Source organism: Chionomys nivalis, chromosome 12 (genome assembly GCF_950005125.1).
Source record: "Chionomys nivalis chromosome 12, mChiNiv1.1, whole genome shotgun sequence".
NCBI classification, from domain to species: domain Eukaryota; kingdom Metazoa; phylum Chordata; class Mammalia; order Rodentia; family Cricetidae; genus Chionomys; species Chionomys nivalis.
Window position 1 is genome coordinate 53,721,404 of NC_080097.1, and position 15,822 is coordinate 53,737,225.

At 43.9% G+C, this 15,822-nt stretch overlaps 1 protein-coding gene across 1 annotated transcript in view; it reads left to right on the forward strand.

The window, feature by feature from the left end:
- Positions 1-15,822, forward strand: part of Setdb2 (SET domain bifurcated histone lysine methyltransferase 2) — a 64,940-nt gene that overhangs the window by 43,734 nt on the left and 5,384 nt on the right. The window contains 6 exon segments of the mRNA XM_057785654.1: positions 3,985-4,095; positions 7,135-7,227; positions 7,229-7,243; positions 11,929-12,062; positions 14,476-14,525; positions 15,574-15,641. Coding sequence (XP_057641637.1) covers positions 3,985-4,095; positions 7,135-7,227; positions 7,229-7,243; positions 11,929-12,062; positions 14,476-14,525; positions 15,574-15,641 — 471 coding nt within the window.

The window sequence follows — 15,822 nt, forward strand, 5'->3', positions numbered from 1 at the left end:
AGGGCACAGCTGTGCGTACAGCTGCTGGGAAAGCTGTAGGCACTGGGGACCTCAGGAGGCTGAATCCTGTAGGCTGGCTGGTTCCATCCTCTCGGGTCCTTGCTTCACAGGTTCGGAAGCTCTGCACTTTAAAGTTAGTACGCAAGACGTGCTGTTGGGAAGGGAGGGCATGCTAGAAACCTGGACAGGAGAAACAGTTTGGCACAATTGGGGAATACCAAGGGACAGCTTGTGGGGGTTGCAAGTAGCCATCAGTTTCTGAGAACCCTGAGGTGTACGGGCTGATGTTTCAGGTCTACCCATAGTGACAATCTCCTTGTGATGGTATGATCTTCTCTTGAGGGCATGGTATTGTCAGTTTTGTGATCCAAAGATTCCCGGAATCGTCTTAGAAAGACATGAACTGAGGAATGTAAAGGAAGGGCTCTTCGGGGACAGGAAACAGAAACGAGCGCCAGTGTTGACAGGCTATTACAGCGCCCCTTGTGTCTCCAGTAGAAATCTGACACAAAGGCTAAAGCAGAAAAAACAGATCCAGTAGGGAGGCACCGATGTCAAGCCTTCTCAGTCCCTTCCCTCACTCGCCAGGGCCTGCAGTGATCCCTGGCCCAAGTGAAGTCAGTATTTTCAGCAAAAGCAGCCTTCCGTCCCTGAAACTTAACCCAGGCCACCATCATCCTGCCTCACTCGGTAGATGTCTACAGCTAAGCTTTTAGGGGACTGAGTCATTCCAGATGGTGGCCATCCCCCCACAAGCACTTTTTAAATATTTATATGTATGAATGCCTTCCCTAAATATATGTCTGTACCACATGTGGATTTGATGCCTCTGTTGTTTAGAAGAAGAAGGCATAGGGACACCCCTGGAACTGGAGTTAGAGATGGTTATGAGTAGGGGCAGGGAACAGAGCCTGGGTACTCTACTGGAGCAACAAGAGCTCTTGTGTGCTGAGCCAGCACTCTAGTGGCTGATATGTGTATGTACATATTTATGTATTTGTGTGTGGAGACCCTGGAGCTGGAATTACGACATGAGTGCTGGGAACTAAACTTGGATCCTTGAGAACAGCAAGCACTCTCTCTCTCTCCAGCCCCTATTCTACTTTTTCAGCTCAAGAGTCAGTCATAGGTAGAAAACTTGTAAAGATGATCCAGGCAGAGAGGATGGCACAAATCAGGGTACCAATCTCCAAAATACATGGTAACCACTAGACAAATACCCATGTGGCACATATTTCCTTTAGCTAATCTGTGTGTGATCTGTAGGGTGAGGGAGAGAGGAGGCTCCAGGCCACTTCCCATACTCTGTGCCTGCACACCCAGAATGGGTTTGTTCCCAAGAAAACTAGGGTTCTGAATTTTTAAGTTTGAAAGTGGGTTGGAGAGATGGCGATGGAGGTAAGAGCACTGGATGATCTTACAGAGGACCCTGGTTTGATTCTCAGCACCCACACATTGGCTCACAACCATCACAACAACTCCAATTCCAGGTGATCCTATGCCCTCTTCTAGTCTCAATAGACATCAGGCATTCATGCGGTGCATATATGCAGGCAAAACACTCACACAATTTTTATTAAAAAATTAAGCACAATATTAGTGGGAGGTCAGGGGACAAAATAGAAGCCACAGGACCAGAAACAACCATGGCTAACCATTATGAATATGAGTTATATGTTCATCTTGTACTTTAAAATAAACTCAATATTAATATTATGAAAATGAGAGTTAACTATCTTCTAAATATATCCCCCTTACCTAAGATTAGAAATTATAAAATAATTTATTTTACCTTTTAAATTTTATTTATTTATTTATTTATTTATTTATTTATTTATTATACAGTGTTCTATCTGAATGCCAGAAGAGGGGACCAGATAGAATTACAGATGGTTGTGAGCCACCATGTGGTTGCTGGGAATTGAACTCAGGACCTCTGGAAGACCAGCCAGTGCTCTTAACCTCTGACCCATCTCTCCAGCCCCATAAAATAGTTTTAAATTTATTACATAAAGCCTATATAGACTATTGCTCTCCTCTCTCCCTCCCCCACACCAAGATAGGGTTTCTCTGTGTAGCCTTGTCCATTCTGGAACTCACCCTGTAGACCAGGCTAGCCTCAAACTCACAGAGCTCCACCTATTTCTGCTTCCCAAGAGTCACGTAGACTTTTAAAATACTAACTATGTATGTGTATGATATATGTGCATGTGAGGGGGTGTCCACTGGTGTACGTGAAGAGGCCAGGGGAGGTTGCCGGGTGTCTTGCTCTAAGCGATAATATTCTGAACATGTGACAAGCTCTTATAAATCTGTAAGAATATAATAATTCAATAGAGAAAATGGGCCGAGACAGTGCTGCTAGGGAAGAAATGTGAATAGCAGCACTGTGTCTGCCACTGAATTCACAAATGTGGGGCATGACCCATTTTTGCCTATGCTGTCTGTCCTTTCAGTTTTCATCTAGCCATCTATCCAAGTGGCTCTATGAGCACACGACTCTAAATCAAGCAGGTGTGATGCCCTGTCTTGTTTTCTCCAGAGCTTCCTCACTGTCAATCCCCACGTAGTCTTCCCTAATAATTGCGTTTTTCAAATTCTTTAACCTTGGGATTTGGGTTGAAATTACATTAAGCCTAAAACCCTCTTGGGGGAAGTGGGGTAGAATTTCTCTCTTTGTATATCTAGCCTCTGATCCAGAAGCTTGGGGTGTTCTGCTACATCTAACTGGGACCTTTATCTTGCGCCTTCCTTGCCTTGTGTTTCTCAAATCTTCCCTTGATCTGTTCTCCATCTGGACTAGTTTACTGTCTCCAATTTGTGCTGAGCATATACTCGTGTATGTGGCCACCCACTCGAGCATGGTGGACCTACCAGGGGCCACACCCTAAAAGAAAACTGACACGCCCTCCCCCACAAACCATCAACTGACCATGGGGCAGATGCTCCTGAGTTCTGCCCCACCCCACTCCCGCCATTTCAGCTAGAATTTTGACTGCTCTGATCTTGTGCTGGTCTTGTGCAGGCAGCCACAGCTGCAAACACAGCTGCAAAGACAGCTGCACCCACAGCTGCAAACACAACTGCTTTGAATTTATGATTATAGCATTTCTGTCATGTCTAGAAGACACTGTTTCTATGGACCTTAGAATCTTTCTGTCCCCTCTTCTACAATGTTTCCCGAGCCGTGGGGGGTTATTGTGGTTGTCTCATTTATGGCTGAGCATGCCACAGACACTTACTCTCTACACTTGGACGAGCTGTGAACTTGAAAATAAGACTCCATTGCTGAAGATGCCACACTTTAGTCAAGGGACACAGAGAAATTAAGCAATTACCAGGAAGTTCTTCCTTATTGGCTAGTTTTCATAGTTGTGGAAGTTGCCATGTAGACTGTTGGAGAAAAAAAGTAGTCAACAATCTTACACTGCTGTGAACACTGTAAGTTCCCATGACAACCAGCACAGCAATGTATGTTCACGGGTGCAATAATGGCACAAGTGTTATAGGGGTAGCCAACTGATTTCTACCTGGATTTAAGGCCCACAGGAGGCAGCACATACCTGATACTGTAAATCTGACCAAGAACTCATAGACCCCAGAGGTGAGCCTACTACTATTTTCGCTACATAGATATGGTATCAAACCACTCTAAATTCCCATCTCTGCTCAAAGACAAGTGCAGCTCTCAGACATCAGAGAATTTCCTTGTTAATTTCACACATTCAGTAAGGCCCCTGGAAGCTTTTCAGTGACACCACAGCCACCTTTGTGGCTTGTCTGCTTCTGTTGACAGCACTGGTCTAGAACACTGAACAGTGGCTGTGCCACACAAGAATGCTACCCCTTACACTGCTGATTTTGTCGTTGTTCCAGGAGTTAAGACTGTCATAAAAATCAGCTCCCTTAAGACGGGAAGAGCTAGCAAGGCCATGAAATGCTTTTCTGTTTTTAACCTGGATGTTATTTGTAGAGGACCGTCAGGCTCCAGAAATGATGGAAAAAAGGATCTGTGTCTTCTGCCCCGAAGACCATGACTGGAGTGTGATATACTGTGCACGATCAGAGAATATAGCTGCTCATGAAAACTGTTTGGTAAGTTACTTGAAAATACCTTTAAAACTACATGTGTAGGGCTGGAGAGATGGTTCAGTGGTTAAGAGCACTGGTTGCTCTTCCAGGGGACCTCGGTTCCATTTCTGGGACCCATGTGGTGCCTCATAAGCACCCATAACCCCAGTCCCAGGGTATCCGGCCCCTGAGGGCATTTATTTCACATGTGGTAATAGTCTTACATGCAGCCAAAATGCCCACAGATACAAAATAAAGATTTAAAAGCATAACATGATGCCTATGTGAGCACTTCCACCTTGATGACACTGTACCCACTGAATCATCCTCCAACCCCCAATTTTATGATCTCTTAAACTATTTGTTTCATTGAGTTTCTCTGGAGCATTCTATTGTGGTGATAATTAGGAGCCTTGTCTTGTTTCTATCAAGAGTATTGTTTTTATTAGGAGTATAGCTTTTAAAATCTCATCTAAATTTGCATATACTTTAGACTGTAATATTTCATTTAAAAAATGTCTTGACTATTCTTTCTACACAGATGTCATCTCTTATTTTGTGTTGAAAGCACATTAAAAATGTTTTCTCTCCATCTATTGAAATGATCTTCTAGCCGGGTGGTGGTGGCGCACACCTTTAATCCCAGCACTCAGGAAGCAGAGACAGGGGGATCTCTGTGAGTTTGAGAGCAGCCTGGTCTGCAAGAGCTAGTTCCAGGACAGCCAGGGCTGTGACATAGAGCCCTGCCTCGAAGAACCAAAAAAGGAAAGAAAAAAGAAACGATCTTCTAAATTTATTTTTTTATCTCTGTCTACAGCAAGGTACATTATTTTAGTTCAGGTTGGTTTGCTTGTTTGTTTGTTTTTTGTTTGTTTGTTTTTTCCATGTGTGTTTTGAGACAGGACTCCCTGGCTAGCCTGGATCTCGGTATATAGAGGAAGCTGTCCTCAAACACACATTCACCTGCCTCTGCCTTCTGAGAGCTGAAACTAAAGCTATGTGCCACCACACCCAGCTGTCAGGTCTGTTTGGGATTATGTGCCATCTGTCCTGTAAACTTAGTATTTCTACAAGCAAGGACATTCTCTCATTTAGTTAGAATTTAGTCAACAATCAGACATTAGCATTGGGTCTGTAGTACCATCTAGTCCCCAAATTGGAGTTTCGCCTGTTATCCTAACAACATGACAGGTTGAAACATGTTGGTTCCATGAAGCTTTCAGCCCCAAAGCCTTTTCCTTTTAACCTGTGTGTACTTAGATGTTTTCCCTATTGTTAAACCATTTCTGATGGACTGTTAATTTGCCAGTATTTTTAGTAAATTTTATTGGCATACTTTTCATAAGCCAACTGAAGCTTCCTGAAGTGTGCAGTTGAGTCTTGAGAGATGTATGTCTCCATGTGATCACTGTCACTCTCCAGAGAGCTCCCAGGACTCCAGAACATTCCCTCATGTCTCTTTGCCATCAGCTCCCACCTCCTCCAAATCCTTCTAGAGTGATGGTTTCTCAGAGACCACGTGACAGGACTCTTTAGCGTGCAGAGAGATTTTTCTATGTCATGTGTGCATTTGGACCACTTTGGGTTCTGTATCTATGTACTCATTCCAAATAGTCAGAAAAAAATGCACCTGCTACTCAACATACATGTTCTTTTCCTTACCCTGTTGCCTTAACAATTATAGCAGACAACATTTCCACAGCATTTACATTGTATTATTCCAGACATGTGCCACAGTAGGGCAGGCATAAGCTGTCTTAGTTAGGGTTTCTATTGCTGAGATAAAACACTGTGGCCAAAAAGCAAATTGGGGAAGAAAGGGTTTGTTTGGCTTAAATTACCATATCTCTGCTCATCATTGAAGGAAGTCATGACAGGAACTCTCAAACAGGGCAGGACCCTAGAGGCAGAAGCTAAGGCAGAGGCCAAGGAGGAGTGCTGCTTATCGGCCTGCTTTCTTATAGAACCCATGACCACCAGCCTAGGGATAGCATCACCCACAGTGGGTCCAGTCCTCCCTCATCAATCACTAATGAAGAAAATGTCGAACAGTCAGATCTTATGGAGGTGTTTTCTCAATTGAGGGTTCTTCCTTTCAGATAGCTCCAGCTTCAGTCAGTTGAGAGCTACCCCAAGTGGGTGCTGGGAACTGAATGTTGGTCCTCTGAACACTAGAAGAGCGATACACATTCTTAACCACTGAGCCACCTCTCCAGCCCCTAGAATATTGAAGAGGAAAGAAACTCGTGCCTGCTAAACCATACAAGGGGGTTTGTGGCCAGCTGCAGTAGCCAATACCCACATTTCCACTGCTCAGAAGGCTCAGGAAAGAGGTCAAAGTTCAGGTAAACTTGGTGTATAGCAAAATCACTTTTTTTTTTTTTTTGTCTGAGACAGGATTTCTCTGTGTAACAGTCCTAGCTGTCTAGTTCTTGTAGACCAGGCTGGCCTTGAACTCACAGATATCTGCCTGCAGTGTGCACTGCCATAGCCCAACCGCAAGATCATATTTTTTTAAAAACATCATAAAAGCCAGGTGTAGTAGTGTATGCCTTTAATCCCAGCACTTAGATAAGATAGCAGAGACAGGTTGACCTCTGAGTGAGTTCCAGGCCAACCAGGCTATAGGAAGACATGTCTCAACAACAACAAAAGCAAAGGGCTGTGGAGGTAGGTATAGCTCTTGAAGTTAAAGAAATGGGCCCTGGAAAGCCACCAGGAATGGCCTCTTGCCCTTCTTTTTACTACTCTGACTGCAGGGCTTCAGCCATTGCTCTGCCCGCTGCGCCTTCCTCGGCTAGGAAAAGAGTGGTGTAGCGGCCACTGTCTGCCTGGGTCCAGAGTCAGCGGAGGTGAGTTACAGAGCACACATCCTGTCTGAGAATGAGATTACTCATGGCAGGCCGATGGCTCATGTGTGTTCATGTACCTGCAAAGTGGCCAATACCCAGAGCCATCGTTCACTCTGTATTCCCGGTTAGGCCTTTTCCGTACCCTCTCTGACTTGTACCCATCAGGACTACTTCATGCCAACTCTGGACTTTTTCCTCTCCCAACCTGCAGCTGTATTCATCAGGACTGGTGGAATGTGAAGATCATGGTTACCTTAGTAAAGCCAGAAATTTTGATGTGAAATCAGTGAAAAAAAGAGTTCAGGAGAGGAAGAAGATTGGTAAGTTGACATGTTTTTATTAGTCATACAGAATGAGTCTTGGGGGCTCCAGTTAAGGGAAAGTCTATCCGGGACTAGAGAGATGGTTGGTTCAGCAGTTAAGAATGCTTGCTGCTCTTCCAGAGGGCCCGAGTTTGGTCCTCAGCAACCAAATGGCAACTCACAACTGCTTGTAACTCCCGCTCGGGGGTATCTGACACCTTCAGCTGGCTTTCACGGGCGCCTGCACTAACATACTCACTCAGACACACATACACAGAAATAAAATAAAAATTCTCATAAAAAAAAACCAGTCTATTGGTAAAGTGGGGTTAGAGAGACATCCTGGAGAGCTGACAGTAGGACTGAGAAAGAGACTCAGCTAAACACTGTCTATCCCACCTGTCAGTCAAGTAGGCTTACAATGTTTCGGTGGAGAGAAAACCCTCCAACTAGACAGACAAGACCCTCGGGGTCATTTCACCACAGCAGACACCAATTTGAGCAGCTCAACAGCACCATCTAGGGACTTCCTTCTGCTCTCCTACCCCCAAAGCATCTAGCAGGTCCTCTGGCTACTCCGAAGTTGCAGGCAGTAGAGCTTTGGCCTTTATCCTTCTGTCTACGTGGCTGCAGTCTTTCTGCACCAGCAGCTGAGCTGCTTATCACCGATCAGCACCTACCTTGGAGCTGTGCTCATGGGGGCCTATCCAGGAAAGGACGGCTCAGACGGTATCCTCCCGGGTCCACTGAGCCTCCAGGCTTCCTTTGTAAAAGTAAGATAGTAAGGATTTGAAATATTGAAGGATTTAAAAGAATGTAGATTAGTAATCAAGATAGCAAGTCTGAGTGCCTCATGGCTGACCACAACCACTGTAAAGTGTGAATGACTGGGGACACACAGGTATGTGCTTTGTGGAGTGTCAGGGTCTGTCCCAGCAGGCTCTATGTAAACTCTCTGATTACACAGTGGCAGGACAACCTCAACGGAAACATTGCTTTTATCATTTGCTAATTGTCTTCAAGGTAGTTCATGGATAGTTAGGGAAAGGTACTGTTAGATTCTGGGGCAGTGGTTCTCAACCTGTGGGTCACAAGCGTTGGAAAACATGGAATTCTGATAGTCTTAGGAACCACCAACCATAAATTAATTTTTGTTGCTACTTCATAACTGTGACTTTGGCCGGGCGGTGGTGGCGCACGCCTTTAATCCCAGCACTTGGGAGGCAGAGGCAGGCGGATCTCTGTGAGTTCGAGACCAGCCTGGTCTACAAGAGCTAGTTCCAGGACAGGCTCCAAAAACCAGAGAGAAACCCTGTCTTGAAAAACCAAAAAAATAAATAAATAAAATAAAATAACTGTGACTTTGCTGCCGAGCAGTGTCTCGGTTCCTAAGACCATCGGAAATACGTTGTTTTTGATGGTTGCCACCCGCAGGTTGAGAACTGCTGTTCTAGAGGGTGCTTACAAACAGCCCAGCTGCAGAATGAGGGCAGCTGGGTACAGGAGAATGCCGAGAAAGAGGTGGTTACACCTGAGCTTCCAGACGCTTCCCTACCCAGTTTATTCTGCTCCTCCAAGCTTGTTCTCTGCATGGCAATCAAAGAAAATATTGATGAGTTTATGTCATCTAGGTGGAAAAATAAACATCTTCATACTCTTGCCAACCCTATATGACCTGGCACTTTCCTGATATTGCTGCTCACTGTCCGTCCCTCGGTGGCAAGAGGCCATCCTTCTTGTCCTTCTAGTAAATTTGCCAATGGGGAGGCTCATCTTTGTCATTAAGCCTCAAAGACCTCTGCTTAGAATATTTCTCTTTTGTTTTTTCTTTTTTTTTTTTTCATGCCAAAGGCTCTTAGTATTTAAGCTTCTGCATCTCTACTCCTCTGTTCGGAGCTGACACCTCCTTGGTCTGGTTTAAGAACATGGCACTACTGCTTTGCTTTACCCCCACTGTTCTGAGCTGATTTGTTGCAGTCTGGGAATCAAACCCAGGTCTTGGGCTTTCCAGGCAAGAGTACTTCTGCTGAGCTGCAACTGTGTGACATTTGGAATTTTGCTTTATTAGATCATGTAAATTTTCTTCCCTGCCCCACTTATTTTTTTTTACTTATTCTTATTTTATTTATTTGTCAACTTAACAGAAGCTAAAGTTGTCTGGGAGGAGGACTCTGAATTGAGACAATGTCTCCAAGCAGATTGCTCATAGGCAAATTCTATAAGGCATTTTCTTTTTCTTAAAGATTTCTTTATTATGTATACAATATTCTGCCTCCACGTGTGCCAGAAGCCAAAAGGTCTCATTATAGATGACTGAAAGTCACCATGTGGTTGCTGGGAATTGAACTCAGGATCTCTGGAAGAACAATCAGTGCTGCTCTTAACTTCTGAGTCATCTCTCCAGTCCCAGGGCATTTTCTTAATGACTGATGTGGGAGGGTCCAACTCATGGGGGAGGCAGGTTGTCTTGAATTGTGTAAGAAAGTATACTCAGGGCTGGAGAGATGGCTCAGAAGTTAAGAGCCCTGACTGCTCTTCCACAGATCCTGAGTTCAATTCCCAGCAACCACATGGTGGCTCACAACCACCTGTAATGAGATCTGGTGCCATTTTCTGGCCTTCTGACATACATGCAGGCAGAACACTACATAATAGATTTAAAAAAAGAAAAAGAAAGTACACTGAGCAAGTCATGAGAAGCAAGTCAGTAAGCAAGCAGCACTTATTCATGGCATCTGGTTCAGTGCCTACCTTGACAGTCCTCAGTGATGGAATATGACCTGGAAGAATAAAATGGAATAAACCAAACCCTTTCCTCCCCAAGTTGCTTTTGGTCATGGTGTTGATGAGAACAATAGAAAGCAAGCTAAGACAGCCCCTCTAGATTGAATGTAACTTTCATATGAGCAGGTACCTTCTCTGCCTTATCTACTCCTGTCTTTTCTTGTCCTAAAACAATGGCTGCAACATCACAGCCACCATGACCTCAATCACCTGTGTAGACTTGGCCTGGGTAAATCTTACTAGTCATTTGCATTTCACCTTCCACGATCTACTACTGCTGTTTTTCTGTGGTCCCCACACCATGGTACTATAGTTTGACTCAGACTCGGCCACCGAGGGCAAATCCTTCACCACTGAGCTGCTTGTCTACCCCATTCCCCTTTCGTCCTTTCCAACCAGGATCTTGTTAAGATGCCCATCCTGGTCTTGAACCTGCAATCCTCCAGCTTGAGCTTCTTGGAGATCTGGGATTGTAAGTGTGCACCACCATACCAGGCTGGGGAATCTAAACCGTAACCCTTTAATTTTCTGTGAATACTTTCCTTCCTGTATTTCCTCATCTTTAACATCTTCAGGTTTTACTCGTCCCTGTAGGAAACAGAACCACCAGCTCTTATGCTTTTCTTTTGAAACTTCTGTTTGTTGACCATGTTTCTTTATAGCTATCCTTTGCTATAATGCCATGCTTTCTCCTACTGTATTTCTTAGTTTTCTAAAATATTTTCATTCTTCTTCTAACTTAAACCATTGCAGAACTGACAGCAAGTGTATTTTGAGGTAGCAGTCCCATGCAGCTACATTGTTATGCATGCAGCTTCAAAATTAAAAATAGCCACTCCTGTATGCTCCGATTTAGAATTCTACCTATATCTTAATCTTGTTTTACAGCTACATTCGAATTTTCCTTATGTGCTTGCTTGTGCTTACAGGGACACCATGAGTGCTGAGTGCTGTCTCTTGCTTTATGGCATAGTCTCATTGGCTTGGACTTCATTCAGCCGAGGATGGTGCCAGTCAGCCTTGGTCATGGCTGGGTTGCCCCTCATCACAGCATAAGAACTAGCACTGCTTAATAGGTTTCCTGGAGCTACACAATGCCTAAACATCTCTATATCATCTTCATATAAAACCCAATAGGGAAATAAGAACAAGGGAGCAAGAAAAATACTGTACTGTTGTGTTTTTGTTTGGTCTCTACAAATTTGAAACAGGTTTCCTTTATTCCATAATATCCCCAATAGTAACTCGGTAGAGCAGTCACCGCCACCCCAGGGATGAATGTCTAAGAGGAAGTCATAGCGAGTGCCAGCTGAGGTCACACATCTCAATGGCACAACCAGGAGCTGCTCTGGCTTCAGGTTCCGGGTCCCCCAGCCAACTCCCTACCTAGGGATAAAGAAGTCTGCTAGTTTTGCTCATTAGAAATCACTATTAAAATGGAAAGATTGTTTTCTGAAGCCATCTACATGTTACTGCATTTACATAGACCATGATGTAACTGTCTACGCCAGGCCTTATATTCCAGTTGGCTGCAGTTTTGCTAAAACTTCCACATGCATCGCCAAATCTAAGTCCCATTTAGTGTGGGTATGGAGGCTTGGATACACCAGTGATAGCCAGGAGAAAAACGCAGGGCTGCTGGTGTAAATGACATTTAATGACATTCTTATTTTTTTAAAAGATTATTTATTTGATTTGCACTGGTGTTTTGCCTGTATATACTCTATGAGAAGGTGTCGGATCCCCTGAAACTAGAGTTACAGACAGTTGCGAGCTGTTATATGGGTGCTGGGAATTGAACCCAAGTCCTCTGGAAGAGTAGCCAGTGTTCTTAATCGCTGAGCCATCTCTCCAGCCCAACATCCTTACTTTTTATCAAAGAAACAGGTTCTTACACAGTCTTATCTATCCTTCTACAGACTTGCACACTTTGTAATAAAAAAGGAGCCACTGTGGGATGTGAAGAAAAATCCTGTACGAAGAGTTACCACTTTTTCTGTGCCAAGAAAGACAACTCAGTTCTACAAGTTGATGCAGTTAAAGGAACTTATATGTAATTATGTTCTTTAAAACTACATGGTGGAGGGGGTGGGAGGGTATGAATGGCTAGATTAAGACATATTTTTTTTTTAAAAGATTTATTATGTATTCAGTATTCTGCCTGCATGTATCCCTACAGGCCAGAAGAGGGCACTAAATCTCATTACAGATGGTTGTGAACACATGTGGTTGCTGGGAATGAACTCAGGACCTTTGAAAGAGCAGGCAAAGCTCTTAACCACTGAGCCATCTCTCCAGCACCTTAAGACATACTTTTAAAGTTTAGTTTATGCAAGTGCTTTTCACATGAGAACAGGATTGAAGTCACCCACCAGGAACTCCGCTTTACGACATTTCTGCACGGAACAGGAAGAAGAGCCACTCAAGGTTTTCTCTGTACTCTCTTCTTCCTGGTGGAGAGACTCATTGTAGGCAGCATGGCCTCCTAACCGGTCACTAGGAGATAGGAGACAGTTCACACCTGCTGTTCTGCAGCAGGAAGATCTCCCTTCGGGTCACATCCACGGCACAGGCGCAGGGGTCTACACTTCTACCTGGTGGGAATGAGTTCTCTTCTTCCAGTGTTGGACCCATATAGAGAACTCAGGTTCCGATCTGATGGCAAGCACCTTCACCTGCTGAGTCATCTCACCAGCCTCCCAGTTATTAGTTTTAAAATTCCATTCATGGGGGAGGGGGAGGGAATGGGAGGTGGTGGCGGGGAAGAGGCAGAAATCTTTAATAATTAAATAAATTAATTAATAAAAAAAATAAAAATAAATAAATAAAATTCCATTCAGTTTTGCGCTGCACTTTTAATATTTGATTTGCTGTGAAACTTATACGTAGTTATATTCTTGGAACTTCACTTCCATTATTTACTTCCACAAAGAACTCGCTTTACTATTAGTCTTTAAATAACATAATCAAATGAAAGAGACCGAAGACCCTGCTGTATCTACTTTTTGTTTTTGAAACAGCATCTCACTAAGTAGAGCAGGCTGCCTTGAACTCCAGGAGGTACCTTAAAAGTTTCGCTTTGTTTAACTTAGACCATTTCCATAAGGAAGAGGCAGGCTTCTCAGCAGTTCACATTTGAATTTAAACATTGAGGTGCAGAGACTACCTCACAAGGGACTACGGGACACGAAGAGAGAATGAACCTAAGAGAAGGTGTCACAGGTCAGGGAAGGGACAGAGAGGCCACTGTGAACACTAGCACATGGGAGGGGATAAAGCAGGGGGAAGGGACTTTGCCTTGACTTGAAAATTACTGACCCTGGGGATGGGAGGACATTGTGGGAGGTTCTATTCTAAGACTTCCTTTAGTTTTAGAAAACCTATAGCCAAACATGGTAGCACATGCCTAAAGTCAAAGCACAAGAGGTGAAGACACAAGTTCGAAGTCAGTCTGGGGTTACAACTTGAGACCAAATGCCAAGTACTCAGAGTATCAAGTCTAAAGGAGAGGAGTCTGAGCTGGGTGCTGATGGGGAGGCTGCATGGAGGGACCTGGTGCAAAGGGGAGGAGGACATTAGGTCCCATAAGGGGCCAAGACAAGGCAATCCCAGGAGCCAGGAAGTTCCTTAGAACGTCAGCTCTCTACCCTGCTATGACGTTGTCCTGGCAACACCCTGATGGAAGAAGGTCATTGGTTAATAAAGAAACTGCTTGGCCCTGATAAGTTAGAACATAGGTGGGTGGAGTAAACAGAACAGAATGCTGGGAGGAAGAGGAAGTGAGGTAAGACACCTCAGACAGATGCCATAGCTCTGCTCTCTGAGGCAGATGCGATGAAGCTCCGACCCAGGATGGACGTAGGCTAGAATATTCCCGATAAGTGCACCTTGGGGTGCTACACACATTAATAGAAATGGGCCAAGCAGTGTTTATATGAATACAGTTTGTGTGTTGTTATTTCGGGGCATGAGCTAGCCAGGCGGCTGGGAGCAGGGCGGCAGGAATGCAACCCGCAGCTCCTTCAACACCACCCTTCAAATACAAGCTCTGTGAAGGCGTGCTCTGTGAAGGCGTGCTCTGGTCTGGAAAAGTCCTCCAGATTAATGCTTGTGCTTCTGTGTTACCTTTCAAGATCTGCAAAGTTCTGGGTAGTAAGACTGAAGCTTGAAGCCCTCAGACATTAGTTCTTTAGACATTCCTCAGCACAGCACAGAAACTAGTGCTGCTCAAAATACTGAGAACAGTCCCCGTTCTAATGCTCAAACAGCACAAAAGATATGGCCCAGTCTCACCCACACTTGATATGGGTCAGTCATTTTATAGACTTACACACATTCTTTTTAAAAACAAATACTTTAGCCGGTGTAGTGGTATACAGCTGTAATCCCAGCACTAGGGAGGCAGAGGCAGGCGGATCTCTACAAATTAAAAGATTCAATGACTCTTTGAAATTGTGCACTTTCAGATTGTTTTGCCAACAACATGTTCCAGAACTACCAGGGACCAGTCAAAGTGGTAAGTTTCTAAAGTGGGCTTAAAAAAAAGTTAATTATGTAGGTAAAACATGAAATAAGCTAGTTTCTTCTCGGTTTTAATTTCATGTGGACCTGTTTGTATGGATACCTTAGGTGACAGACGGTTGTCAAGAGCCACCATGTGGGTGCTGGGAACCAAACCTGGGTCCTCTGGAAAAGCTGCAAGTGCTCTAAAGCACTGAGCTGGCTCTAGTCTCAGCCATTATGTGTTCAGGTCATTGGAAAGTACCATGAAAGGGTTGCCTGCCATCACTACACTGACAAGGAATGAGGGAATGATGATAATATGTGTATATGTATATACATATATATGTACACACACACACAGAGTTAGTTTGTTCTAGGCCAGCCTGAGCTACATAATTAGACCTTATTTCAAACAAAACTATTCACCATAAAAGTTTGTTCCACTTCCTAACCACACTTGCTAAAGAAAAATCACTGGGCTGAAGAACACAAATGATAAAACTCTGGCTAAGCAACCACTGCTAATAATCTTCTGAAAAGCCAACTGTAGACGAGGAAAACACGACTGCCCAAATCCCTGCGAGCATTAGCTAGAACATCTGCCAGCTCTGAGGTGGACGCGCATTACTGCATCTTCTCAACACCTACCTATGACCTGAGCTGATTTTCCTGTTCAGTGAAACACCATCTATCTATACCACTTATCAATGTTATATTAGCTTATGAGCTTAGAATTAAAATTAACCCTTTGTTGTAAGTTCACATACCCAAGTTCAAATTCACCCAGTATTTTAATTTTGTAGCAACTTTTGGCATATATTTTTTATTTTATGCAAACAGGAATCATATATATATATATACACATATATATATGTATATATATGTATAGGTATATAGCTTCTCTGTGTTGCCCCAGATATCCTTGAACTTGTTCTGTAGACCAGGCTGGTCCTGACTCAGAGATTTCTCCTGTCTCTGTCTTCCGGGATTAAAGGTGTACACCACTACCACCCAGCAATTTTTTGCTTTATATTCTAAGTTTTAAATGGTTTCTATTTTAGCTGAGGGCCCAAGCTTACAAAAGAAGAGAGGAAGGAAGAAACGCCTCCCGTCAAGCATCCCTGAACAGGTAATTTGACTTATGGATCTAATTTCCTCACATAAAGTTCTTACTTAAAATTCTGAATAGCAGAGATTCACACTTTTCAAATGGTTGGAGGAGTTGGCATTTGCACACCGCCCTTCATGTGTGTCGACGGAGCTGAAGCTAGTCTTCAGGTAGCATCTTGGGAAGAATCTGGACGTGTCAG